Genomic DNA, 26,377 nt, shown 5'->3' on the forward strand with positions numbered 1-26,377 from the left:
TTGCCTCCTCTGCTGGCTCACCCACGCTGTCTTCACCTGCCTGGGCCCACAGTTCCACCCAGAGTGCCAGACCATCCAACAAGAAACCAGAGCTCTCAGATGAAGGACAGAAATGTATCTGTATTTCAGCAGTAGTTTTTGTTTTCCGTACAAGCCCGTGAGTATTGGCATAAGAACTTCCTTGGATCTCAGATTTTTCCTCTTCCTCCTTTAAAAGCCCCTGCCTCTGAAGATGAAAGATGCTGTATCCATCACACAGAATTCTACCACTTAATAGCCTCAATCCTGGAAATTTCTGAAAGGTTCTCTTTTTTTATTTTTTAATTTTATATATATATTGGAGATCTCCAAGTCTGACGTTATTTCTATGGAGCTCTTGACTAATTAACAGCCATAATGCCTAGAAATAAGGAAAACAAACACTGAGCAAGTGAGCCAAGAGTTATCCCCTAGTTTCAAATAATTGAGCCTCTGCAGAAAATACAATGGTTGAAAACAAAAACAAAAACAAAACAAAAACAACAACAAAAACGCCACTCAAGGAGTCCCCAAGTCCAGGACTGGGACCCTGAACTTGGGTTTATCAGGTGTCCACTTTGTGTGCTTCACAGCCTGAGAGACCTTCACAGCCATGTTAGCTCAGCTCAGGGAGTGCTCGGGTAAAGAGGCGGATGAGGAGGAAGGCCAGGGGGTGAGGAACAGCATGCCAACAGCTGCCGCTAGCCTAGAGTCTCCTGTTCACACCCAAGATGGCTGACAGAAGCCAGGCTACTGTCCTGACTGGGAATGTCAGGGTTCCTCCCCTCATTACAGAACGGAGATGAAGACAAAGGGACCGTGGCCTTCAACGGCAACTACAAGTGGAGACACAAGAGGTCTGAATGGGGGACAGCAGATAGAGCTGCGCTAGGCATGGCTGGGACAGCACAGGACCCTTTCCCGGGCAAACATCTTGGGAGTGTCTAGAGGTAAAGTAAGCATCAAGGGTCCTGAGAAGATACCAGGCCCCCCCGCCTATCTTTCTGCCCTAAAGCAATGGAACCTGGTGTGTGAGCCAGAGGAGACACCTCAGCAGAAGCCCCCCACCATGCCCTCTGGTTGAGTGACCAGGTCTGTGGCTGCTGCGGTGAGCTTGAGCCCCCTGGGGGGGGAAAGCTGTGTGCCTTCAGTATGGCTGTAGGTTTGTGAAGCACAGACACACAACACCAGAGATCTTGTGAGGTCTAAGGCTGCAATGGGCGTGCAAGGCTCCAGCAACCTCAAAGATCAACTCAGACAACTGGGGAGAGCGCCTCCATCATGGCTTCCGGGAGATGGGAAGGCAGTTGAACAAGATGCTGAACAGGACTGCCCTGAGGCGAGCTCATGAGGCATGCTGCCCTTTGGGAAGATGGAGATTTGGGGGTTCGTTTTCTGGGGACATGGAGTTTAAAGCAGGATGTGGTGGGGTCCAGCCACTGTGCCTGAGTCCCAAGCCTGTATCTCAGAAATGCTGTCAGCACTAGTGAGAGCAGACACTCTGTAGTCTGGGGAAGGGGGCGTGGCTGCCAGGGGTCCTTCACTGTGGTTGGTAGCCACCCTGTGAGTGTGAAAGCCATGCCTCTGTGGTATCCCCAGACCCTGCTGGCAGTGAGACAAAGGTACTTTCTTCGATATATATGATTCCAGTCCAGAGAGCACTAGTCATTGTACTGTTTCTTTACCAGGCCATGAGCACCTCCCAGCTTCTGATCAAACGTACCGGTGGTTTAGCAACACCTCTCTTCCACAGGCATGTCCAGATACATTAGACAGGTCCTCAGCACCAGCCTTGGGAGTCACTTACGCCTTGAGCTACCAGTGACAAATATGGAAGGATAAAGAACAGGGACAGGTCTGTACCAACTGCCAGGAACAGCTCCGGTGATGGGCATAGACCCTTAAGCTCCCTCTCCACGCAGCATCCTTGACCCAAGAACCTCAGGCTTTCCAACCCCAGTTTAAGAGTAGGCCTACCCTGGCCACAGTGGCCACCTTCCACCAAGCCCAGCTCAAACGCTCCAGAGGATGCCAAAGGCAGTGATCACGTGAAGTTCTGCCGGCGGGGGGTGGGGTGGGGGTGGGGGCTCTGAATCTCTTTTTACCCATTTTTTTTCCAGGTGGCAAGAGCCTTGGGTAGAGGCAGATGTGGCTTCAAATCAAATTCCCAAGGGCAAGTGCAGAGTGGACGGGTGACTCCCTGGCTCAGATGTCCTGGGACAGCGGCCTGCATTCTGGGGCTGCACCTCAGGTTTCGAAGACAGAGCAGCCACAGAAAGCAGCCTGGCTTTATCGTTCTCCATGGCCACGGCCCCTCACCCTGGCATTCCGTGTCTCCCAGGGGGGCAGATAATCCCACAAAGGGCCTCGTGCCAGAGTCTGGACACTGGAAAGTGCTTTCTCCAGCCGGGAGTCTTTGGGTTTGCTGGAATCTTCTTACTGGGCCCCAGGGTTCAGATCGAATATCCCTTTGAAAGGGTCAAGCCCAGTGCTCTGCTTGGTCTGTCTGACACCAGATCTAGCGGTCTGCGATTGAAGAGGAGAGCCCCCTCCACAAACTAGCTCCCCTCAAGACCATGGTCCTTGTAATGAGAGGAGGAAAAAGGAGGGAAAGGCCCATATCATGTCCCAACAGATGCCAACACCTTCTCCCTCAGGAAGCTCCTTTTGCTCTGTCCACGGCCTAGGGGACGTGGAGACCCTGGGAATGGCCTACCCTCCCTGAACAATAAATAACGCTGTACAGAAGCCTCCTGAGTCAGGCTCACACCATTCTGTCTCTGTAAGGAAGTCAGCATATGTGCACTGGTGTGCCTTGCATGCATCACAGTAGCATATGCATGTGCTAACATGTGCCTCACCTGTACAAGCACTCACAAGTGCCCAAGTGTAAACACAAACCGACTGGCAAGGAGATAGTAAGCCTGAAGCATGACACAAGCCCAGGACAGAGACTGTGGAGGCGACAGATGACAAGTGACCCCTGAAGGAAGGACGCTGGCCTAGAGGCCCGGACCCTGCTCCTCCTTTCCCACGCAGTGGCATCTGCACTGGTACAGGGTGTCTCTGAGCAACAGCTGTACCTCAACAAAAGGCTGACCCGGTGCTTCTGGTCTTCTGTGGAAGCAGGAAGAACCTTGTCTGGGATGTATCTCACTCCAACAGTGATGCCTTTTCGGCCAGCCCCACACTCATGCCAACTGTCCACAGCGTGGATGGTGGCCTTCTAAGGTTTCCTTCCATTCCAGAGCAGAGCTAACACAACCGCAGGACGTTAAGTTTCTAAGCACCAGTCAGTGGAGCATCCTTCACGGGATGGTCCCCGAGAGTCACTGAGTCTCTGTCTCTTGAACTCTACTCACCAAGTACTTTTGCACAGCTGTGTTAGCATAGGCATAAAATCCATACACACACACACATATACACACACTCACACAGTCAGACATACTCACACACAGTCAGACACACTCACAGAGTCACTGACACACACTTTCACACAAACACAGAAATATAGTCACTACTCACACAAACATACCGTCACACAAACACACTCATGTTACACACTCATACACAGTCACACACTCATATACACACTCTCACACAAACACACTCACAGTCACATCAACACACTCACACACAGAAACACACATAGTCAGACACACTCATATACACAAACACACACAGTCACACACTCTCACACAAACACACACTCACACATAGTCACACATATGCAGTCATAACACTGTCTCTCATAAACACACACATACAGTCACACAGTCACACACATATCCTCACAGGCACACACATACCTTCCTTTAGCCAAAGAATATTCCAGAAAGCCAAAATAGCTGCTAACAATGACAACCTGGAACCTGAGGATAAGCAACTGTTCAAGTGTTCTGGCCATTATCACAGCAGTCAGGGCCTAGCCAGGCTCTGCCTGAGCCGACTACTATGTAGGCCTCTGCAGCCTCCTCTGAGTTTCCTCCGTATTGTTTGGCTAGGTCATGCACCAGGCAGAGATGAGCCTCTGCCCCTGGGGAAGAAGAAAGAAGAGGGTGCGAACTTCACTTCTAAGGAGTACTGTGGTGCCAGCTCGGTCACACATCCCCTCTGCCCTGGTGCCTCTTGATGCTGGAGGAAGAGCAGAGGTGGTGAGTCTGGGCCTTCACACACTGGTAAAGGAAATGTACCCTGGCTATGCCTTGCTGCCTAGAGGGCGCAGCTCAAGGCCCAAGGAAGGGAAAATGCCCACTGACCTACAGATTCTGAACCAGCAGGGGAGGCAGAGTTCCCGGGTGCTGACCTGCAGGGCTGAGGACCCTGGAGCTGTGACTAATATTTCCCAGCAAAGCACCTACTAAGATGATAGGTGACTTCTTGGGGGCTCTTTCTCTAGCAACCAAACCCAGCCTCGGCCTGGAGCCTGCTTGGGAGCCATAGCTGAGGATCTATCTCCCTAAGTTCCTGGCAGGTGAGCAGAGCTCCTGGCCTAAGGGTAAGTCCAGGTGGAGAAGGTTAGCCACTGACTTTCTGACATAGGCCAAGCTAACCCAGCCTTATAGGGGCATCCATTAGATCCCAAATGTCACAGAGACTAGGACATAGCCTCTTTGGGGTGGGCGGGGCTGCTATTACCAACATCCTCTGACCACTTGGGAACTACTCAATCACACCAGGCCCCAAAGGCCAGCCTGCTGCCAGTCCATCTAGTTCTCATTATATGGTTCAAGGTCAACCAAGGTGGTGGCCCCCTGGGTTGAGTTCAGAAAGTAAAAGCCAGGGACCATCAGTGAGTCTGGAGGTGGCAGACTCAACTCAGGGATGTTGCTGGAATGGCAGATGGCATATAAATTCTGGGTGACATTCATAGGGCTCTTCCCCGTGCCTGGCAGGTGCCAGGGTCCTGCCTCCTGATCCTGGAGCCACCTGGTAGGACATAACATGTGAGTGCTTAGTGTTAAGTTTTGCCTTTACACAAAAAGGGCCAGAGGAAGAAGAGGGCAAAGCTGACCCAGCTGACCTCAAGGTACCCTGTGCCTGAGCCATGCTATGACCGCTCCTTAGTGACCAACACGGGATCAGGGGGCTGGAGACTCAGTTGACCAGCTGTGGCCACCACCGCCTTGTTGGGATTGTCCCTGGCTACTCCTCCTTCCCATACGTGGGGAACTACTATACATCCGTCCCCTCCCAGCCTCCAGTACAAGTAAGACCACACACTTATCCAGATCCTGGGGAGGCAGACTAGGGGTATCCAGGGAGGTGAACTCTCCAGAGCAGCAAGACCAATCTCCTACCCCCACCAACCCTACAGTCCCCAGCTCCCATTCCCTTTTAAAAGAGGGTAGTCTGTCAAGATGGAGGCAACCTAAAACCCTGGGCAACAAGAGCTCTGGGACAAGAGAGAAGGGTTCCCCATGGGGGCTGCCGATGCCAGGAACCAAATGCAGCTGGGGGGGGGGGAGAGGGTGTGCCTGAACTTGAGGCTACTGCCACCATCATTAGCAGATGAGATTGGATTCCAAGTTGCTGCTTTCAGGGGCTTTACCTAACCTCTGGGAAGGTAAGATTAACACCTTGGATGGAGGGGAAAGTTAAAACTCAGGGCCTCTGCTTTGCAAGTCTGATTCCTAGTCCTGAAACTGGAGAGTGTCTCCTGGGGCTATCTGCCCAGGTTTCTGAGCACTTACTCTCCACAGTTTATAGAACTTTCATCTTAAGGGCACTCAGCCAAATGTGCCGCCACCAACCTACCCCCTCCACGGAGTTCTCTCATCTACACAGCTCGAAAAAGTCTGGAGCATTGGGGATCAATGCTCCAGAGTTCGCCAGGGATGCCTGGCTCCCACAGGTTCCACAGGAACATTCAAAGTCTTCCACGGCCACCCTGATTCTCCATCACCACCCGCCTGGAAGAAGCCATGAGTGTGAACCTCTGCCCCAAATCCAAGTGAAGCCAGCCTTGCGGGAGAGCAGCTGACCTTGCAGACCGGACACGTCTGTGCGCAGGCTGCAGGAGTAGCAGCAGAGCCTTCGGGATTTTCACAAAATGGACGGTCGAGGCCACAAGGAACTCTGGGCAGTCTGAGGACACCACCCAGCACAGTGACACAGCCATTATGTTCTAAGTCACACCAAATCACTTCCAGCGGGAGTGGGGTTGACCCGTCTCCGATAGTGTCTCCTCCCGCTAACGTGATAGGTAAATAATTAGCTGCATCACCGAGTCGGGGGTTCATTAGAAGAAAGGGTGTTGAGGAAGGTCGAGATAGAAAGGCCGATCAAGAAGACCAGGGCCAGATGTAAATCACCGCCACCACCACCCCCCCCCGCCGCCTTATGACACCATTTGTGTTCTGTCAGTCACTGGCTTATGTTCAGTCTGAGCTGGGAACTGAATACGCTATTCAAAGGGGTACTCACACGGTATGTTATTGCAATTTAATATTTTCACACAGAGACACGTCATTATCTCGCAACCTGACACCAGCAGCATAATTCTGTAATTTTTCAAGAGGCCTAATTTTTCTCAATGTGAGCACCAGGGCCCAGGATTGTCTAAACAGCCCCATCTCCTCTTCCTCAGGCCTGCAGACATGCAGAAAGATATTCACTCACAGATCCCCGTGGCCTCTCTTCTGCCAGGACAGTCAGCTGCCAAGCAGTTCAGGGCAGGCCTGGCACCAGCTGCTGACGGCAACTGTCCCCACACCTTGCAGACCCAGAGGCACAGGGTCCCCAAAAACTAAGTGGGCAGGGAAGCCTGTGACTCCTCTGATATACTGTAGTATAAATCTCATTCAAACAGCAGCCCCTCCCCTGCATACCAGTACACAATGTGTGTGCGTGTGTGTGTGTGTGTGTGTGTGTGTGTGTGTGTGTGTGTGTGTGTGTGTGCTGCCTGTACAGACATGCCACATGCAAGTGCACACCTGATGTGACTATGTGCTATATGGGGACAGGTCATGAAGGATCCACGCTAGGGGATACTTTTCTCCTAGTATGGTTGGCTCTGGCCAGCAGGGCACTCTGAAGCCCTGGGACTTCAGGAATGTGTCAGCACTTCCAAGAATAAGAGTCTGGGAGAGATCTGGAAGAAAGGCCAGAAATGTCCTAGGGAGCCACTGACTCAGACATGCAGGTGGCAGAGAGAGTGGTGTGGTTCTCCCCAATCCGGCAAGCCAGATCCTCCCTCTCTCTGCTGGCTGCTGCCACCTGAAGCCATACCGCTCTGTTTAAATCAGTGGATATTCTTAGATGTCCACAAGGGACCCAGGATCTGTAGGAAGCGTGCTGATTGCCTGCATGCTGACAACCCAGAAACCCCATCACTGACCCTGGGGCTGACCAGGCAGGCAGGTCAGCAGGCTAGAGGGCAGGCCTAGTCCCTTCCTGATGTGGCCTGGGATGCCATCAAGCAAGCATACACCGGAGACTCCAATTCTAAGCCCAGTGCAGGACCTGGTCACGTGGCTTTTCCTCCATGTGAGGTTTTGATGGAGACTCCAGGAAGGGAGGAGACAATGGGGTGCCTGAGATTAATGTCCAGGCTTTCTGAGGCATTTCTGTATCTTCCTCTCTGCCCCCGGACAGCGTGGTCTCTCTGTGGTCACCACTCCGGCTCCTCCGGTGAGCGTAATTTTCCGTCTTTGTTTAAATGTTTTATGGACTGATGTGACTGGGCCTCTCTGAGGAGACTGTGGCCGCCCATTGGGCAGATATAAATGTCTGAGCCTTTTCAATTCATACCCCTTTCCCTCGGAGACCTGGCTGCAAGGAGCAACCTGAATCTATTATGGAAATCCGTATTTTGGTGTAATATCGACTGTCAGCTCGTGAATACAGACATGGGATTAAGCGGCATCGCAGGAAAGAGCCCCAATCACTTTCAGGACCAATTCTTCATGCGCTGACCCAGTCTGCTTTCTGCCGAGATGCTGAGGCCCTGCTGCTGCCCAGGGGCTGGAGAAGCACATTACAACAAAGCCAGCCAGGCTCTCTAACAAACCTCCTTCCCTCTCTCCTCTTTCGGCTTTCCCAGTGCAAGTAAGGGGCGCCCAGGCATCCTCCACTAGCACAGGTCAAGGTCCACAGGACAGAAAGCTGTTGGTCTGGCTCAGGCCTTCTTCCCATCCGAGGAGACTGAACACAGCAGCACAAACCCTAAGGCTGTACCTGAGTACCCAGAATTCAAGGCAATGTCTTCTCTGAGTAGCACTGTGTGGGGAAAGATCCTCTAACCCCCAGGAAAGCCAAGTCCAGAGCCCAGCTCAAAGTAGACCTGCAGACCTTGTGCCGGGGGGGGGGGGGAGTTTAAGAAAGGTGAAAAGGAGCTTAGAAAGATGGGGCTGTCAAAGCAAACCAGAGGCTGCCACCCCTGCTGGACCTGGGAGGCTTCTGATAAGGGGCGAACTGGCAGATGCCAACAGCTGTTTCAGTCCCAAAGACAGATCTAATGTTGGTAAGCTTGTTTGGTGAGAAGGAAAGGCAACGAGGAGGAGGGAGGGGGATAGAGGGAGATAGCTTTGTATACAGTGAGTACCCCTCTGCACACACAGGCCCAGGCACCTGTGCCTCTGAGCTGGCAAAAAAAATAAAGAAAGCAAGAAAGCAAGCAAGCAAGAAAGCAATAAAGCAAGAAAGAAAGAAAGAAAGAAAGAAAGAAAGAAAGAAAGAAAGAAAGAAAGAAAAAGGAAAAGAAAAGAAAAGAAATGGCAAATGATCTGTGTTGTACTTCAGGACACGGCTAAATGGCAGGAATCAGAAGAGGGCCGTGCTGGAATAAGAGAAGCCCACGGCATGCCTGACCTCACGGTCGGGTTTTCTCCTCACAGCTGTCCTGAGATAGTGGTTTACACTCTCTGCCTGAACTCAAAGTCTTCCCAGGGGGTAGGAAGCTGAAGCCATTTCCAAATGGGACAGCTAGTAAATAATAATGATTATGATTCCCTGCCAGGCCTCAGTGAGACCCTGATGATCATAGGTCAAACAATACACCAGACGTTCCAGGGTCCTTCAAGGTAGTTCTTTCTGAGAGAGGCAAGGAGCTGACATGTTTGGACGCAGAGTCAGACACATACAGACGTGGCAATGTTTCGTCGAAGTTAAAACTGACTTTTATTCTCACCTCTTCTTATCTGGCAAATCCTAGCTGCAACGGGGCTCGAGATCCCAGGACAGACAGTGTACACAGCCCCAGTGTGCTCCCGCAAGCCTCTGCCATGGAGACATGGGAAACCAGTCGAGATCCACATGAACCTTCATGGATAGCCTCCGGGGCTGCTTGGGCCAGGCTTCGATATTGGCACGAAGCATTCAGATTTGTTATTCTTCATAAAGTAGGGAAGTAGACAAAGCCACTTGTCTCTCAGCTCAACAGTGTACCGACCAGAAAGCAAGCTGCAGGCATGTGGACTTCAGTAGGGACTGTTCCCAGAACCAGGGGTCTGGGGAGACCAGCACCAGACATAGCTCAGACATTCTTCTACCTGTCCTAGCAAGGGACAGAAATGGCTCTGTCTCCCCCAAATGCCCTACCCAATCCACTAATAATTTATAATTCATATAAAATATACTCCTTGAAAGGGGGGGCTGTCTGTCTAGGGACATCAGAAGGCTGAGGAAAAGAGATACAATACCAAGGAGATGGTCCCTGTGAAATTGCCTATGGAATCCTCACACCCCAGCCGCCCAGTTCCATTTTCTCCCTCACAATGTCTCATAGCACTGCATGGGCTGAGAAAGGGACACACACCTACCACCCCAGGAATCATAGCTCTAGTGACTTCAGGGCCACACCATGCAGCCAGGCTTTGTCACACAGAGCCATGTCCCTTGAGCCACTGCTGCACTGGCTTCTACCCACCCCCTCAGACCACCCGGACACACAATTCAGAAGCTAAAAGCAGCCAGAAGTGCCCCACACTCACCCACCGCCCGCTCATTCCCTCCAAAACCCTCTGATTCTCTTCCATGCGGAAGAGAGAATCGGGGTCACCCACAGCCCCTCCCAGCAACTGCAAATTTGGACTTTCACAGAGGCAATGTAGATCCAGGATCCAGCACACACCTGTGAAAGTGTGCATTCACACACTCAATCATGTACGTACACACATACCACCTGAGAGAGAGAGAGAGGCTGACCCAGAAGCAAGGCCCATTTTCTGAAGCACGTATGTTTTCCACTGAACAGCATCACCCCTAACCAAGTTTATTCGGCTGCACCTTCATGCTGCTCTGAGAAAGCCAGCATTTGAAAATTGTGTGTTCCTTGCTTCCCCAAACAGGAACCCAGTGTGAGCAGAGCAATCGCTGCTTGCTGTACTCAGAAACAGGATGTGGATGGTTCTGCCCCCACGCTTATAAAATTGGTATACATAGGTGTGTACCAATTTTCTTTCCCACCTGAGCCAGAAGGCTGGATGGGCTAACTGCCCCCACAGAGTGCCCTCTGGCTGGGCTGGCTTTCAGATAACTTTGTTCAGCACCTAGGCTCTCAAATCTGGGTCTCCACCACACTGAAAAAGACCCTGAGTTCCTTTAAACACAGACTCCACTGCCTTAGCTTTGAGGGATGAGCACTTGGGGGTGAGAACTGCAGTAGCCTAGATTCGTGAATGTGCACAGGGTGGGGTGGGGACACAGACCCATATTTGGAGATGAAATATTCACTGGGACCGGCCATGTTTTAAAATGATTATAAATTATTTTAACAGCGCATTTGCAAAGGGTTATAAAAACAGCCATAATATATTTTTTTCCTTAGATTCTAGAATTACCAGTATGACAGCTAATGCAATAATGATTTGTTTCAAATGCCAGTGTTTAAGCTGCATAAAGCTGATTTCAGACATTTTTTTTTCCAGTAGGCCACATTGTACTTAATGAAATTAAACACACCAATCGCATTTGTCCCCAGGGGACGAGGAACTGAACACACCACTGGTTTATTTTTTTATTAAAATAAATTGCAGCCGGCAAGATGGACTAATTGCACACAGAATTTAAAAAGAAACATTCCATTGATATAATTAAGCCAATTTTCACGGACAGAAATAGTTATACTGGATATAAAATAAGCAAAGCCTTCACTTCACCAGAATCCACCTTCCCTCCCCCCCTCTTTTTTTTTTACACAAAATGTTAACTATTAAACAAATATGTATCTCAAGTGGCCAGCACTCCTATCTTCAGCTTGCTCTTGGCATTCATTGTTCCCCTTTCTCGTGAGAGGCACCTTCAGAGAGCACAGAATCTGAGAACAGGGAGTGGTCAGAACCAGGAGAGGCCACCCGCCCCTGACTTCGGGACCACTAGAATAAGGGCACTCTGGGACACAGAATGGTCACAGGGGCTCTGGCCATGAGGTCTCACCCACCCTTGAGGAACAATGGTCAATACCAGGGACCCTGCTCTAGCCCTGCAGGGGATGCAGAAGCAGTGTGGAGTACTGCACCTCCCTAATTGTCTGAGGCAGGCAGGTGGGTTTCCCTGATAGTTTAGGGGGAAGGTAAGAAGGCAACTCCGAGCTTTTTGTACTCCTGCTTGGCATAACATGGGGAGGGGGACAAGGCCCATCCTTTAACAGTCCTGGCTACCTAGAGTCGACCCTTGGAGAGGGTACCCACAGCCAGAGAAGGAAAAGCTGTGTGCTCATTTCTTGAAGAGGAAGGGTCCAGCCCTGAGCAAATAGAATTCCAGTCGGCAGACAAGTGGGGGATAAGCCAGGAGGCTGAATTCACAGGTTAAAATGCATGGAGTCTACCTGCCCTTTAAGAATAAACCATGGTAAGCATTGGTCTTGAAATACTTTAACCCTGACACATTAAATTAATTGATTGATTAATTAATTAACTAAAACACTACGGAATTAACTATAGTCCGTGGTACCACACTAAGAGACCCTGAAGGTCTTGAGCCGAATTGCAGCAGTATGGGTTACTGTACCTATCTAGGCTCTCTAATCTTCTAACCCCTGGAAAGGGGGCTCCAAGGTTTCACACTCTTTCCTTTCCTTGGCCAGTGGAGGGGATGCCGGCTCATACCTACCCTGGAGGGAGGGCAAAGGACACCCACGGGTACTTTGAGGGTCTCTTCCCAGGCTGCTGCTATGCAGAACAGGGGTAGAGCAACTCACAATGCAGCAGGCTACCCTCCACCTTGGTGTCAGGATGGGCAGGCACACCTGTGTGCACTCTGGGGAGCCCAGGTTGGGCAAGGGAAGAGTTAAGGGACAATACCTTGCACTGGGGGTTTCTGGGCCAGCCGGAGGGGTCTGGAAAATCAGGCAGGAACATCCAGGAAGCCAGAAGGAGGCCCCCAAGTAGAAAGGCACCCTCACAGTAGTGTCTGGGTCAGAGTCATGAGTTTGTGCAGTGTGGACTCCTACTAACTACTACCTACTGCTGGCCCATCATCATTGTCTATGACTTTGAGAAAGGAGCTGGGAGAAGAAGCTGAAGTTCCCAGGCTATCTTTCAGCGAAGCCTAGGGGGGGGGGGGGACAGAGAGACAGAGAGAGAGAGACAGAGAGAGACAGAGAGAGACACAGAGAGAGACAGAGACACAGAGAAACAGAGAAAGGCAGCCGGACAGAGATGGGGGAGGAAACGGGAGAGGTTCATTCCTAAACCGAGAAGAGCTACCACCACTGTTCCACTGTTCCCGCACAGCCTTCAAGCCCAAGGCTTGAAGCCAGGTCTTGATTCAAAACCTGATAAGTTGTATTAAATGCTATTTGAAATTTTTAAATGAAATTACTGAAAAGATTTTTTTTTTAATCCTGGACAATTTTGTTGAAACTCTAATTATACATAACCTTAATTATCAGTACCAGCCCCCCTCCCCTCAAGGACCCCTAATTGCCTCCTAATTGAATAAAACAGAGGGCTAATCACACCCCACAGAAGCCCTGTAAGCAGTCTCAGCAGAGGCAGTCCCTCCCTCTGGGGAGGGAGCTCACAACACCCTTACCTAGCCCTATGGTTCTCTGCCCCTAGCACTGCCCAGGTAAGGGTTTGGGGGGTAGAAACAGTAGGATTAGCGGGGTCTAGGAGGTCTAACCTGCACCTGTACTTCTCAGACCTCCAGACTTCTGGAGAAGCTGGCACCCCAAGCAGTGGAGGCTTAGAGACCCTGGGGCATAGCTGCACCTCCCCCCCCCCCCAGACCTATCCTACACCTGCTCTACAAACTGGAATTGGCAGGACCTACACACACACACACACACACACACACACACCAGGCCTCTGATCTAACACCATCCACAGTGAAGAGCCTCAGGGCACTGGCCACCAGCCCTGCCCTCCACCCCTGCACCAAGCGGGCTTCACCATTCTTCACCATTCGCCTGAAGCGGGCAAGACAACCAATCCCCGCCCTCAGGTTCCTGCTGTTATTGCAGCTTTCACCAGGGAAAAAGATTGTCCCCTGGGCTCGCACTTCCCTGGGGAGGGTAGAAAGAGGACAAGAGCCAGCCAGCCTAGCCACCCCCCCCACACCCCTGCAAGTCTCACCTGGAAGGACACAGGCCTTAAGTTGAGCCTTCAATTCATCACACTGCATTAGTAATTCATAACTCCCAACACATGCAACACCCAAAGTCCCACACCTAGCAGGATGGGATGCATGGTATTTGGGGACCGCGGGGGGGGGGGGGGTCTGTCACCTCCATAGACATCAGGTCTCTAGGATGGCTCCAGTGGGTATCTTAATTATAAGGACCAAGCTGTGCTGTGTAGCTTCTGAAGGTCAGGGGAGCAGCATCACTCCCCCAACCGAGCCCCCAACTGCCCACCTGGCTCACACCAGTGGTAGAACAATGCACTATTGTTAAGAATTTCGTTTTTTAAATGTGGGGCCCAGACAGCCTCAGGTCCTTACTGACCAGCACAGGTTGAGTAAGGGGGATCCCCTGATCTGAACTGTGTTCATTTTGCCTACCCCCTGCCCCCACTTAGGTTTCCCACCAACTGAATCATAGTCCTCACTGGGGGTGCCTCAGAGACTTTTATTCTTAGGGGAGCTCAACAGAAGTGTCGACTCTGGGTCCCTACATTTTACCAAATGGGCCCCTAAATTCTACCGATGGAATACCTAAAAGGCCCGGCCTGAGTAAGCCATGCAGACAGTGATCTGGAGCAGAGCAGGATCACCAAGAAATACAAACGAAATTATACCTCAAGATGCACACTCTGGGACAGCCCCAAGCCCAAGCCCTGTGTCCTGACCTCACATCCACTCACATCTGTCCTTCTGTCCTCAGGACAGTCACAGTCAAAGCTCAGGGACCTGAGTACAGGGCAGAACAAAACCCCGAACCACCATGACCTTGTTCCTTCTCCTATCCCCTGACCCTGGCGGCCAGCCTAGGAGGCTTCTGGGCAGGCTGCTGTGTGTCTGCTGGTCACCCTTGCTTCAGGTAATGGAGTCAGGTTCCCAGGAGCCTTCCAATGCCGCTTTATTAAAATGTTGTCTTGTGAAATAAGAAAGTCTTCGGAGAGCTCTGGGCTGTCTTCCTGCCCCAGCTGCCTTGCCCTTCTTCTTAAGGGGGCTTTAGTGGTAGCAGTAATAGTCAAACAGCCTGGAACCGGGTCTCAAGAGTGACACTCAAGCGGAGACCCTGACTCTGTCGGGCGAGCTTCTGTGGGCTGTTCCCAAGAGTGGCCTGAACTGTGCACTCCCACCGGTCGTGGTACTTGGCCTCCAGGAAAGGCTTCAAGATCGTCGCCAGGCGCCTCGTTCAGCCCTATGTAGGGCCGGAGCCAGGTGACCTTCCCCACCTGGTGGAGGTAGAGCAGGAGGCCCAGTACGGCACGGAGCGGGTGTGGGCCTCCGGGAAGTTTCCCGGGCCCATGCTGGGTGCGCTGAGCCAGTCTCTCGCTTGCAGCGAAGGCGGGGACAAAAAGAGCACAGCAGTCGCTTTACTTTTCTCTGCTTCCAGCCTTGGGTCCTTACTCGGCGAGACCCTACCCATCCAGCCTGCAGCCAGGGGGTCGAGACTCCCAAAGGTCCACGGTGTACACCAGACTCTTAATAGTACATGGCACACCCGCTCCGTGCGTGGAGAGTCACCCAACACGCACACAGCCCCTTCGCATCCACTGGGAACCTACTGGTCCTGTTCGCACCAAGAGGGGTCAGAGGTCATGGGTGGCCCAGAAGGCCGAGGTCAAGGGCAGTAGACCAGGAAGCTCGGTGGAAAAGGGGCTCCTAACTGAGGGGCCACGAACTCCAACGGTGGAGCTCAGGGAAGCTTTGGCGGAGGTTGGAAGTTGCTTTTCCCTGCAGGGTGAGCGCGCGGCCTAGGGCAGTCTGGCCGCCGTGGGGCCAACTTCGGCAGGGTCCTGAGCTCAAAGTGCCTGGCTTTTTCGGTAGACTATCGCGGATCCCACACCGGTTCGCCGGGCTCATGCTCTTAAGAGTTCAGCTCTGGAAGCCGCGAGGCCAGGCCAGGGAGGATCCCGCCCGGGAAGCGCAGACCAAACGGCCTGGTGATCAGGCAGGGACCTGGAGCCAGCATGCTGGGTGCCCCCTTGGCCGGCTTGTGGTAGTAGAGGGGGCAGTAGGGGCGAGCGACTCGGATCCTCTCCGCACAGCGCTCAACGCTTCGCTGGAGCCGGACCGTGGCCGGCCTGTCGGAGTCGCGGTTCCCCGGCCGCGATGCGGCGGGTCCCCCACCTGCTGGCCGCAAGGGACGAAGCCCCGGGCCCGACACGTGCGGATGGCGCCGGCACCAGGACCGAGGGCTCCCGGACGGCTCTGAGACGCGGTGGCCGTAGTGCGGTCGGCGGGAGCCGGCGGGCTGCGGTGAGGACCAGCCCGCTGCCGGCTGTGCGCACAGCCCCAGGCGCGGCCCGAGGCGGAGCGAAAGAGAAAGTAAGCCCCGGGCCCGTGCAGCCTCGCCAGGGCATTGGTCCCTCTGGGGCTGGCGGGTGCCGGGGACAGCATGTGCGGGAGGGTCGGAGCGAGGCCAAGTGAGGCAGGTCGGCGGGTAGCTCCGCGGCCAGTGGGGACCCTGAAGCTGGAGGCGCGGGCACCGGGCGGCCCAAGCGAACCGCGAGGATCACAGAGGAGCGCCGGCCACCACGCGGGGCACCACTTGGGAATAAACTTCACCAGCACAGTTTCGAGCGCAGGAAAAAGTCTCCATGTTGCTTCCCCGGCGGCTGCGGCCGTCCTGCCCTTGCTCCCGGGGAGCCCGGTGGGCGCCGGCCCGCGCCCCCTCCTCCGCCCCCTCCCCGGCTCAGGGTCTCCCTCCTCTGAGCCCGGCTGGCGGACGCCAAAGGCGGTGCTCTAGCGCCCACTATTTCAAAAGCCCGGAATATGATTTGACCAGGACTGAGAGCCACTCGGAGAGAGAGGGAGAGAGCGAGCGAGAGGAAAAGTTACTCTCCCCTTTCGTCAACTTTTCGCTAACTTTCGCTTTTCTCGCTCCTCCACCCCCGGCCCTCCCCCTCCGCCCCCCTCCCTGGCCCCCACCGCGCGCCTCGGGTTCCCGGGCCCGAGCGCCTGACACTGTGGGGGGGAGGGGGTTCGGCGGGGAGGGGGCCGGCGCCTTCGGGGAGCGCGCGGCCCGGGCGCCCCGAGCCTCCGCGCCGAGCCCGGCCGCCCCGGAGCGCGGGAGGCGGAGCAGCCCCCGGGCCGAGCGGTCGATCGGGGGCCGGAGCCGCGGGCGCGCCAACCGCGCCCCGACGCGCACCCCTGGCCAGGGTACCCCGGCCCCGCGGCCCGGGCCCGGCGACGCGGCGCGGTCGAGCGCGGGAGACTTACTTTTGGCTAGCTTCCTCGCCCTCGCCTTGGATCGCATGGTGTCGGCTCGCGGAATCTCTCTCCTCCTCCTTGAGCCCAGAAGCAGCTACACACTATCTTCATCTCCCTAGCATTGTCAGTTTGGACACCTTCGCACATGCGCACAGAGCACTCAATCTGACACCCCTCGCCGGGGCCAAAAAAACTTTGCAATGTGTTCATCATCCTCTTCGTCGCGCCGCCGCCGCCGCCGCCTCGGCGCGGGATTGGGGGGCTCTCCGAGGCCTTCTCGGTCTTCACCTCACTTCTCTCTCTCCCCCCTCCCCCCTCTTTTCAGCGCAGCTCGGAACTGGCCCTTTAAGAAAACATTCCGTGCTCGTCGCTCCCGCCCGGGGCCCGCACCCGGGACACTTTAAAAGGACCCAGGTAGCCCTGGAGGCGAGGTGACCGTCCCCCCGCCCTGGCCCTGCGCTGCGCAGCGCTGTGGCTCCTGCCCAAGCCCGGCCTTAGAGAAGACTGGCCCGCGGCCGGTTTCTGCGCGACTTCCTCGGATCTCCCCGCAAACGCGCTGATAGTTCGGACGCGGGTCCGGGCTGCTTTTGCTGCGTTTTATTGCGTTTTATTACTAATTAAAAAGCTTTCGTTCGCCGTCGCCCCAGAGCGCTCTTCTCCCGAACTTCCCTCGGTCCCCGCCCGCAACCCGCACTCGCGGAGGGGGTGTCGGGGCCAACGCGCCCGAACCCGGCTCCTCCGAAGCCCCCGCCGCCCGCCGCCCCCCGCGGGCCTCCCGCCCCCCGCCCCTCCCCCCGCCCCCACCCGGTGGCTGCAGCTTCGGGCTCCGCGGCTCAAAAACAAACAGCCGAGGCGCCGCCAGCTCCGAGCTCTGCCACTGCCCCGGACGCCGAGCGGCTCTGGAGCCGTCGGTCCTCGGTCGGGCGCGGCGGCTGAGGCCAGCGCGCCCGGCGTCGGGGTGGGGGGGCGGCCGTGCCAAAGCCGGCGTCTTGCCCTTGGCGTCCCGGGGCGTCCCGCACCTCTGCACCTCCGGGGTGGGCCCGTGCGCTCCGGTCTCCGCGCCCCGTTGGGCTGCGGCCGCGGCCCCCAGGTGAGTACCGGGTGCGGAAGCGCCGGAGCTAGCCCCTTTCGGGAGCTGGGGTCCTTTCCGACACCCCGCTCCGGCTTCTCCCGGCCCAGGTGCCGCTCGGGTTGGAGAACCCGAGGCACAGGTGGAGGAGTGCGGGCAGGAAACTAGCCGGCGCTTTATCCCTGAAGCCTTCACACTCGGAACTCAGGCCGGCGAGGGCCTGGCTGGCCAAGAGCAGGGTGGCCCCAAATAAGAGGCCTAATGGGGTGAGTGTAGATTCCTTCTTCGAGTACGGCTACGATTTGAGTTTGAATTGGAAACAAACGAAAGCGCTGCGGGACTGGTCACTGTCCTGGGCGCTCTTCCCGGACACCAACGTCCCTCTAAGGCAACAAGATTCAGAGCAGTCACGGTGTCACCTGAGCCCTGGCAGGGGTGAGCGCCATTTGGGTCTTTCTGCCTCCCAGGTGGGGCTTCTCACCGTCCTCGCCCATTCTTTGTTGTGACCGGTCTCCTAGTACTGAAATCTGCACACCGAAATCCCGTTAAAACAGCGATCCCCCAGAGTCCTCCCCATAGATTGCTTTGCCCAATGGAGAGTGCTGTTGGGCCCAAGCTACCCCCCAAAGAAAAGCCCCAGAGTTGCAGGCTGCAATCTGCTGAGCCTACGGACTACCTAAGGAGATTCAGACATGTGTGAGAGGATCCCACCGCTTTGGGTGCCTAGCCTTGCACCCAGCTGGCTGCACAGATGGAGGCCCTGTTGTGGGAAGGATTGGCTCTTCCCCTTTTCTCAGTCTCTACCTGGGCTGACTCACAGATACACTCAGTTTATAGTACTAGGCTCTGGGGGTCATGGTGAGGAACTTCCGTTGCAGACTAAGACACCACTGCAGCTCTTGGTGGGTCTTGGAGGGCCTCGGACCTGTTCACCCCCACCCTGGTGACAGAGCCCAGCCACACAGGAGATGCTGCTCCATCTTGGCCCCAATAGCCTCTAGCCCCGTGGGCTTAACCTAGCCTAAGCAGCACAGCTGAGAAGGCTCAAGGTCACCTAGAGGTGTACACCCTTGGTGTACCTTGAGATTTGGAGAACACCAGGAAAAACACAAAGATGCTGACGAAGAACTCTGCTAATGTGGGACCCTGATCTTTTCTACCCCAGCCCAGCCCTGGCTTCTTTTTCTCTAGACCTGAAGGCTGCCAGGGGCCCCCTCCCCAAACACACACACACACACACACACACACACACACACACACACACACTTGGCCTAATGGTCCTACTTCCAGGGTGTCTCAGTTTCTCAAGTCCTTCTTCTGATCCCATCTCTGCGGGGGGGGGGGGCATCACACAGAATTCTGGCCAGATTGGATCAGATCAGTCTAAGATTGGAGCAGGCAGCTGGCCCTTGCCAGTGAGGGTGTTAGGAACTGGCTGTGGCGAGTCTTCCATGCTCTTAGCTGCCACCATCTAAGCTAGGGGGATGACCTGCCGAAGGAAGAAGCCTGGGAACCGAGGCTGACCAGAACCCCCCTCCCCCAGGTGCCACGACCTTCGGGTCTGGGAGAGTCTTGGCTCTGGCCCTGGCCGGGCCCTGCCCCCACGTGGCCAGACTTAGAAGCTGAGTGTCTGATGTGGTGGAATTCCTCAAGAAGAGTGGAAAAGCAGACAGAGGTGCCCTCGGAGGTCCTTTTGTACTTCCATCCCACCGAGAAATGTTTTTGGCAGGGATGGGGGTCAACACATAGAGGAACAACTGTGAGCAAGTGGAAGTCCTATGGGGAATTGCTATTATAAATGTTTCAACAACTGTTTTAAAACTAAGTGAAGCTCTGGGGAGTTCAGGGACCATAGACTCTGTGGTGAGAAGAGCTGCCCACTTTACTCCGCGTTGGGAGTAACTCTGCACTGGACAGCTGCTAATACCACCAAGTCCAAGAGATTTCTACCAACTTCCCCTGCCCGGTCTGCTCCAGGTCAGAGATGCCCACCCCTTCTAGCCAACTGAGAGGCTGCAGAACCACACCTGATCGTTTTTTTGGGGGGGACTGGAGAAGAACCAGATTTAGGGAGTGGTCCTCGGTCGGTCGCTTAGGGAGCTCTGACTCCCTCTACAAAATCCCTTTCTGTAGCCACACCCAGTCCCAGGCCTCCTAGGGGAAGTCAGCCTGTGGAGAGGTGCAGAGGTCAGAACTGGCACCTTTACCCCTGCTGTGCAAGTGGAGATTCACTGCCGCTCCTTCTGCAAGCTGGCTAGACCCTGTCTCTTGCCACAGTCTCTTGTCTGCCTTCCTCTATGTTCTTCAGCCTCCACGTGCTCAGTCGCAGCCTCCCTCCTGCTGTGGCGCTGCTTAGGGTCCCCTCTGAAGGCAAAGGAAATGAAAGCACCTCTTTTCCCTTGCCACGTGTCAGACTACCAGTCCTCACCCTACCATGGCACATGAGCCACCAAGCCAAGATGGATGAGAATCACCTCACCACAGGGAGCGTGTTTTCCTGTTCGGTGCCTTTGGCAGAGGAGGTGGTTGGAGCAGAGACAGGGACAGGGAGTTACCTTCCTGCCTGAGGCAAGAAGGAAACTGCCAGCCTACAGATAGGTTCTATCAGGGTGCTTGGGACAGGGTACAAAACACCCAAAGAACTGTCCCCATGCAGGCCTGTAGAGTGGCTCCAAGGGGGAGGGGTTCCCTAGTACCAATTCTCCATTTTACGTTCTCTACCCTGGAGCCATTTTGAGATTCCCCTTTGCCGGTCTGCCCTCCTAGCTCCAGAGAACCTCGATATGACCTGGATGACCTTCGGAACATAAGGACAGTGATCAGAATTTCCATCCGAGGGGTTCTCTCTGAAGATTTGGGACCTCTCAGGTTCAGTACGGGTTTTCGATTCCAAAGTAAGTCTCTGGGAGGTGCGGGATTCTCTCCACCAAGACTTGCCAGGAATGCAACCTTGTAGCCGATTTCAAACAAACCCCAAACGTTCAGAAACGAACTTCTTTGTATCACGGGCTGACTTCTGTCCCTTTTCCACGGGCAATGTCCTAGAGGCCTGTGTAGATGTTCTTGTACGGAGTTTGCAGCTGCCTAAGGGATTCCAGCAGAATCTCTCAGTCCTGAGCCCCTGCAGTGGCAACGAGATTAGGAGTTGATTCGCCTGCACACTTGGTTGTGTAGACACTGAGAGATCCGTCCTGAATCCCCTCGCCCTCTTCCCCATTTGAGCTCAAAAGGAGCTGGCTTTTCTATCTTATGAAGAACCCTCTCCAGAAGGCATAGGAAGACCCCCAAGGACTCCTTCCAGCCCAAAGAGCATAGTGTGCAGGATCAAACACAGAGAAGCCCAGGCTCTTACAACTGCACTGAGGCTGCAGCCACCGGGAGAGCAATAAACGGAATCGGTTTTTCAAGCTTGCTCTTCCCCATGATTTCCCCAGCCCTTCCGAAATCCACCAACGAATCTAGATCTGCGGCTCTCACCAAGATTGTTCTTAAGGCATGTGCTGTTCTGCAGCCACACGGAGGTGCAGCTAGTAGGTCCCTTCCCTCCGCCCTTGCTCACCAGCAACAACTTCGTTGCAGGTAATGGTTTGGAGCACCGGAGCCCAGGAGTGCCGTGCGCTGAGCCCACTGAAGCCTCCTGGCACCGCTTGCTCGGGGATCCCAGGCTCTGCTCGCCTAGGATGCTCCCGCTTCTAGCGAGCGCTAGCAGGGAGGGCCCTGGCAGCAACGAAAGCGCCAAGCTGTGAGTCTCTCTAGTCTAGAGGCCAAGGCTGGGAGCCACAGAGCAGGAGCCTTCCTTCAATGAGCAGTGATGTCCAAAGCTGTGTGAAGCAAGGTAACCTAGTCTCCACTCAACTCCTCTTGAATCTGAAACTACATTCGTTTTGCAGAGTCACCTACGACTTAATGATTCAGTGGCAGACTGGGCTCATCATACTGACAGTTTGGAAAACAAAATTTGCGTTTGGAATTGTGCGGTGCTGTACCCCACAGAACTGTTGGGTAGGAGCTGCTACGTAATTCTCCTCCTCTAGTTACCCTTCTGTGACTTGGGGCCATTTATGTTCTCTTCAGAGTTCTGAATGATTGGCAGGCAAGAACGGTTAGTTCCAGGGCCAGGCTGAGGGCTAGCAGCCCAGCCTTGTGAGCCACAGTTTCAGCTCAAAAGGAGTGGTGCTCAGGAGAGAAATTTTCCCACGTGCCTATGGGGCTATGTCCCAAGTGCCTGTGGGGCTATGTGCACATCCCTGTGCGCTCCCCAGACTCCCTCCCTCCTGTTTTTCTGACTCTGTGTTGAGTAGAGAAGCTGAGAGTCTTTTTTCCTCTTAGCCTGGGAGATTTGTTTTGATCCTGTCCTTGTCCAAGACAGAGCTGCCAGAACATTTAAAAATTAACAGCAGGCCTCTCCATCCAATACACCTAAGAAGGTGATCGAGGGTTGTGGGGCCACTGGAAGGACAACAGCCTACAGAAGTTCTTGCTCTCTCCAACAGTTTATTCAGGGAACACTGGTTCTCTCCACAGCTCCCATTGGCTGCCTTGGCCTAGCATATATGACGGGTGCAGAGAGGGACCCAGTCTAGACTTAGACTATGAAAGAACTTCTCCCTCTGGGAGAAGGTAGGAGTCCTGGCCATCGAGAAGAGGGGGCTCTGCATGTGATAAAATTTCCAATGTATTTCCTCCAAACAGCGAGGGAGGGGAGAGGGGCTTTATAGCCAGGGAGATGCCCAAATGGACTCTGCCTCCTCCTTCTGCTTTCTACTAAACCAATAACAGCAAACACTGCTGTGGAGACATGCTTTGTGAGCCGGCAAGAAAAGGGCAGAGACCAGTATGGCCTGAGGCTGGGAAAAATTACCAGTTCTGCAGAGTCACTAAAAGGTGATGGAATCAGTGGCCCATGTCCTCCGGGGACAAGGTGCCTGCTCCCCACATGTTCCCAAGCCCCAAGTGGAAAAGCCTAGGACAGACAGAGGCAGTAGTGAATCCTAGGGGCTTCACCCAGCGTTATGACCTTGGCTCACTGGTATCTCCCCCCCCCCCCACCTGACAGTTAGAACCTGGCTTCATGCCTGGTACTGAAGATCCTAAAGAAAGGAAGGTAACCCAGCTGCAGAAGGCACACCTGCATTCAGCAGGGGGTCTCTCCAGCCTTGCGCTACCTCAGTGAGGAGGAGAGTCCAGGGACCAGGGTAAAAATTATCAGGTCTCCACTTTATCACCTTCTCAGTCATGGCTTTCATAATTGTAACATATATATATGTATATGTATATATATATTATATATATATATATATGTATATCAGGCATCAGCAGAGGGGATAGTATCTACTGAGGTGGTGCGAAGGGTCTTGTCCTCTGTTGAAGAAACTGTCCCCAGGCCAGAATAAAGCCATTTTTATTAGAGCAACTTGACTACTTACAAGAGATCCCTGAGATCAGGCTTGTGGAAGGAGAAAGAGGGGGGAGGGTCATGGCAACTGTGGCAGAGGTTCTGGCCACTCCCACCTTTTGTCTGTAATTCTGCCCTAATTACAGGTAGTCTCAAGGGGGCTAAAATCTAAAGACTGGGTGACTGACTAGAGGGGGTGGAAATTCTATCTATGCAGCTCTGGAGAAGTCATCCATGCTGGAGTGAGACTTTGGTGGTGCAACTGCTCTGAGGTCACTCTCTCTTGTAAGTAACCCCTTGCCCATGATTTCTTGGTTCCCCAAGTTGAACTTCTGTGGGGATTCCATTCAGTTTGGAGCCCCTGTAAGGAGGGAGTAAACATTTATATCTCCCCAGGAAAGAAGTCTTTTTGAACACTTTCCAAGCACACCGTGAATCCCTGCCTTAACCTGGCAGAGCTGTGTTAGAGGGATAGATTTGTCCTGGAGGTGTGTGTGTGTGTGTGTGTGTGTGTGTGTGTGTGTGTGTGGCAGGGGTAGGGGCAGAGGCGGGGCAGGGGGTTGTAATCTAATCAGACCGCACTTCTCTGGGACCTTCTGTCAGCTCCTCAGCTCTCCAGAGCCCCGTTCCCTGGTAACATGGGAGTGAGTGGGTGGGTGCCCCTGTCAGTACCCTGGCAACAGCCTTTAGGCTTTCCAGGAGCTCTGCAGATCAAGGGCAGCAGAGGCAAGGGTTTCACTTCTGCAGCTTTCTCAGATCCTCTTACAGAACCTAGGGTTTGTCCTCTTTGGATCTTCTGAGCTGAAGCACGCCCCTCCCCTGAAAGCACCTGGCTGGACAAAGAGATCGTTGGAACCCTGTGTGAGGATTCGTGGTCCTGGCAGCTGCATGTCTCGATCATTTTCAACATCACAACCTTCACATTGTAGGTTTCACAGCCCCTGAGCTGCAGGCTTGCCTGTAACTGGATAGACCCAGCTACTTGGGCTCTATGCTTCCTGAGTCCAATATTTTACGGGCATCCATGAACCCCTATCCCTACATTCCATGTCAGGGCTGAGCTGTAGCTGCCTGGAGTTGGGGGAAGCCCTCATGCCTGAGCCAGTAGCTTTGGGGGGGTCTCATCATGGGACTAACCACTGAGGTTGTGTTGGGACACACTGGCATATAGTCTGTATCTGAGCTTCTCATAAGGCTTTTTAAAATTATAAAATGTGTCACTAGGGAGAAAAAATGTATCCACTAAGTGTTCACAAAGCTCATGGGACAACAATGGTTTTAGTGAACAGGAGTAAGCCAGTTTTCACATTAGAGAAATAACAGTTCTTGAAGAAATGTAGCACTTTTAAATAGAGGTTAATTAATAAACAGCAGGTGATTGTTCATAGCACAATGTGGCAGAGGGTAATTCTCATTTTTGAGGATGGAAGGGCCAGATACCCCTCCCCACTCAGCGTTTCTCTGTAATAATCACCTTGGCTTCCCTTCCGTCTTTAATTTTTACAGCTGGAGCTGTTTGTCATTGCTCCAACTTTCACACACACACACACACAAAGCAAAACTATCACTTAAACAAAGCCATTGAAAACTCAGCATCATATGTGGGTTTCTTAACATAAATAAATCATACAAACCAAGATTTATGTTCAAGGAATGATGTCATTCATTGAAGGCTGCCTTTCCGATCAGATCAGTCTCTCTCTCTCTCTCTCTCTCTCTCTCTCTCTCTCTCTCTCTCTCTCTCTCTGTGTGTGTGTGTGTGTGTGTGAGGGGGGATGTTTTTTGCAATAACTACCTCTCTCTAGCACCCTGTATACTCCTCTGTCATCTCAGGTCATCGAAAAGTCATTGCATGTGTTAACCCAGCAGAGCCAGGTCTAAATGGCAGGAACATTTTTTTTCCCACTGCAGTTGAGGAAGAAGAAAATCAGGCTTAATGGAAGACACCTCTGCAGAAGCTTAACCATGCTGAAACGACTGAGGGACTTTTAAAGGCATAAAGAGGTGAACGAAAAGTCGGGATGTCCATACTGTGTGTGGCCACATGAGGCAAAGTGGATGAACCCCAGAAGCATGGTGAATAGATGACACTGGTCGTTAAGAGGCCATACATCTTGTGACTCACACTTCAAAATATCTAAAATCAGAAAACGCAGAGAGACAGGTTGGAGGGAGGGGGAGGGGAGGAGAGGGAAGAAGGCATTCAATAGTGAGCCATGGTGCAGGCCACACACAAGTCCAGCTTTAACTGTCCCTGTTCACTTTCCTGGGTGAGTGTGACAGTGTGTGACCCTAATAAATTTGTTACTTACAAATCATCACTCAGCCTTTGAGGTTTTTTTTTTTCTTTTTAATGAAAATACAATTAAGTGATAAATCAGCATTCAAATGTAAGGAACTCTTCTAACTTTTCCCAGAACCCGTGAACAAAGGCTTGTTTACCCCAGATATGGCACCAAGGACAGACCCCCTAAAACTGGTGTCACAGAAGGTTGTGAGCCACTGAAAGCAAGGCTGGGGTTGCTTGGAGGATCGTAAGCAACTTAAAGCTTCCCTTCCCAGCACTTGTTAACTGCATATGTGTGTATGTGTATGTGTATGTGATGTGTATGTGTATATGTATATATATCCCAAAGAATGGGACGATGGTGGTGCCTTTATGGTACTGCTTCTGAGTTCCCTCCCACCTGCAGGAAATGTTAGTAGGTCCGAGCTTGCAAGGGTTTCTGGGTTTCTAATATGTAGTCATAACTGCTCTGGGCTCAAGATGGTGCTGCCCATATTCTGCCGGGAAAGTTAGAGCTCCACACCTCTGTGCTTATGCTTAAAGCTTTAACTTTCAAAAGTGACCACACACGGAGTGGTCCCAGCATCCTCTAAGACCTTGGAGGTTATCATACAGGGCACCAGGTCCAACACTTAGCACAAGGATGAGCCTGCGAGTATATATTCGTCACGCCTCTCCCTGCATCTGGAGGGTACTACTGTGCAGGTTTGAACTTAACCTATCCCTTCATTGGATGTACAGTCTTAATTAACCAAAATTAATTAATAAATCAGAAGAGGACACACCCCATTCCTACCTGTTTCATAGGAGTGAGTAAAAAGCCCTCTATCCACTCTCTAGGGGT

At 53.3% G+C, this 26,377-nt stretch overlaps 1 protein-coding gene and 2 long non-coding RNA genes across 8 annotated transcripts in view; 2 read left to right on the top strand and 1 right to left on the bottom strand.

Moving 5' to 3' along the window:
* Positions 1-16,885, bottom strand: part of PRDM16 (PR/SET domain 16) — a gene marked incomplete at its 3' end in the record, with an annotated part of 304,481 nt that extends 287,596 nt beyond the window's left edge. For all 6 annotated transcript variants that reach the window (XM_080921061.1, XM_080921063.1, XM_080921062.1 and 3 more), the window contains exon 1: positions 16,792-16,885. In XM_080921061.1, the coding sequence (XP_080777187.1) occupies positions 16,792-16,828 (37 nt within the window). In that variant the 5' untranslated portion in view covers positions 16,829-16,885. The remainder of the gene's footprint in view (positions 1-16,791) is intronic.
* Positions 16,886-17,729: 844 nt separating this feature from the next.
* LOC308423909 lies at positions 17,730-21,853 on the top strand. Its single transcript, XR_013975115.1, has 3 exons — positions 17,730-17,872; positions 20,618-20,745; positions 21,742-21,853. It is a non-coding gene; the product is annotated as an uncharacterized lncRNA (long non-coding RNA).
* A 1,611-nt stretch (positions 21,854-23,464) lies between these two features.
* LOC308423910 lies at positions 23,465-25,378 on the top strand. Its single transcript, XR_013975116.1, has 3 exons — positions 23,465-23,531; positions 24,003-24,171; positions 25,158-25,378. It is a non-coding gene; the product is annotated as an uncharacterized lncRNA (long non-coding RNA).
* The last annotated feature ends 999 nt before the right edge of the window (positions 25,379-26,377 follow it).

This window comes from Micromys minutus (genome assembly GCF_963924665.1).
Source record: "Micromys minutus genome assembly, chromosome: 9".
Taxonomy (NCBI): Eukaryota; Metazoa; Chordata; class Mammalia; order Rodentia; family Muridae; genus Micromys; species Micromys minutus.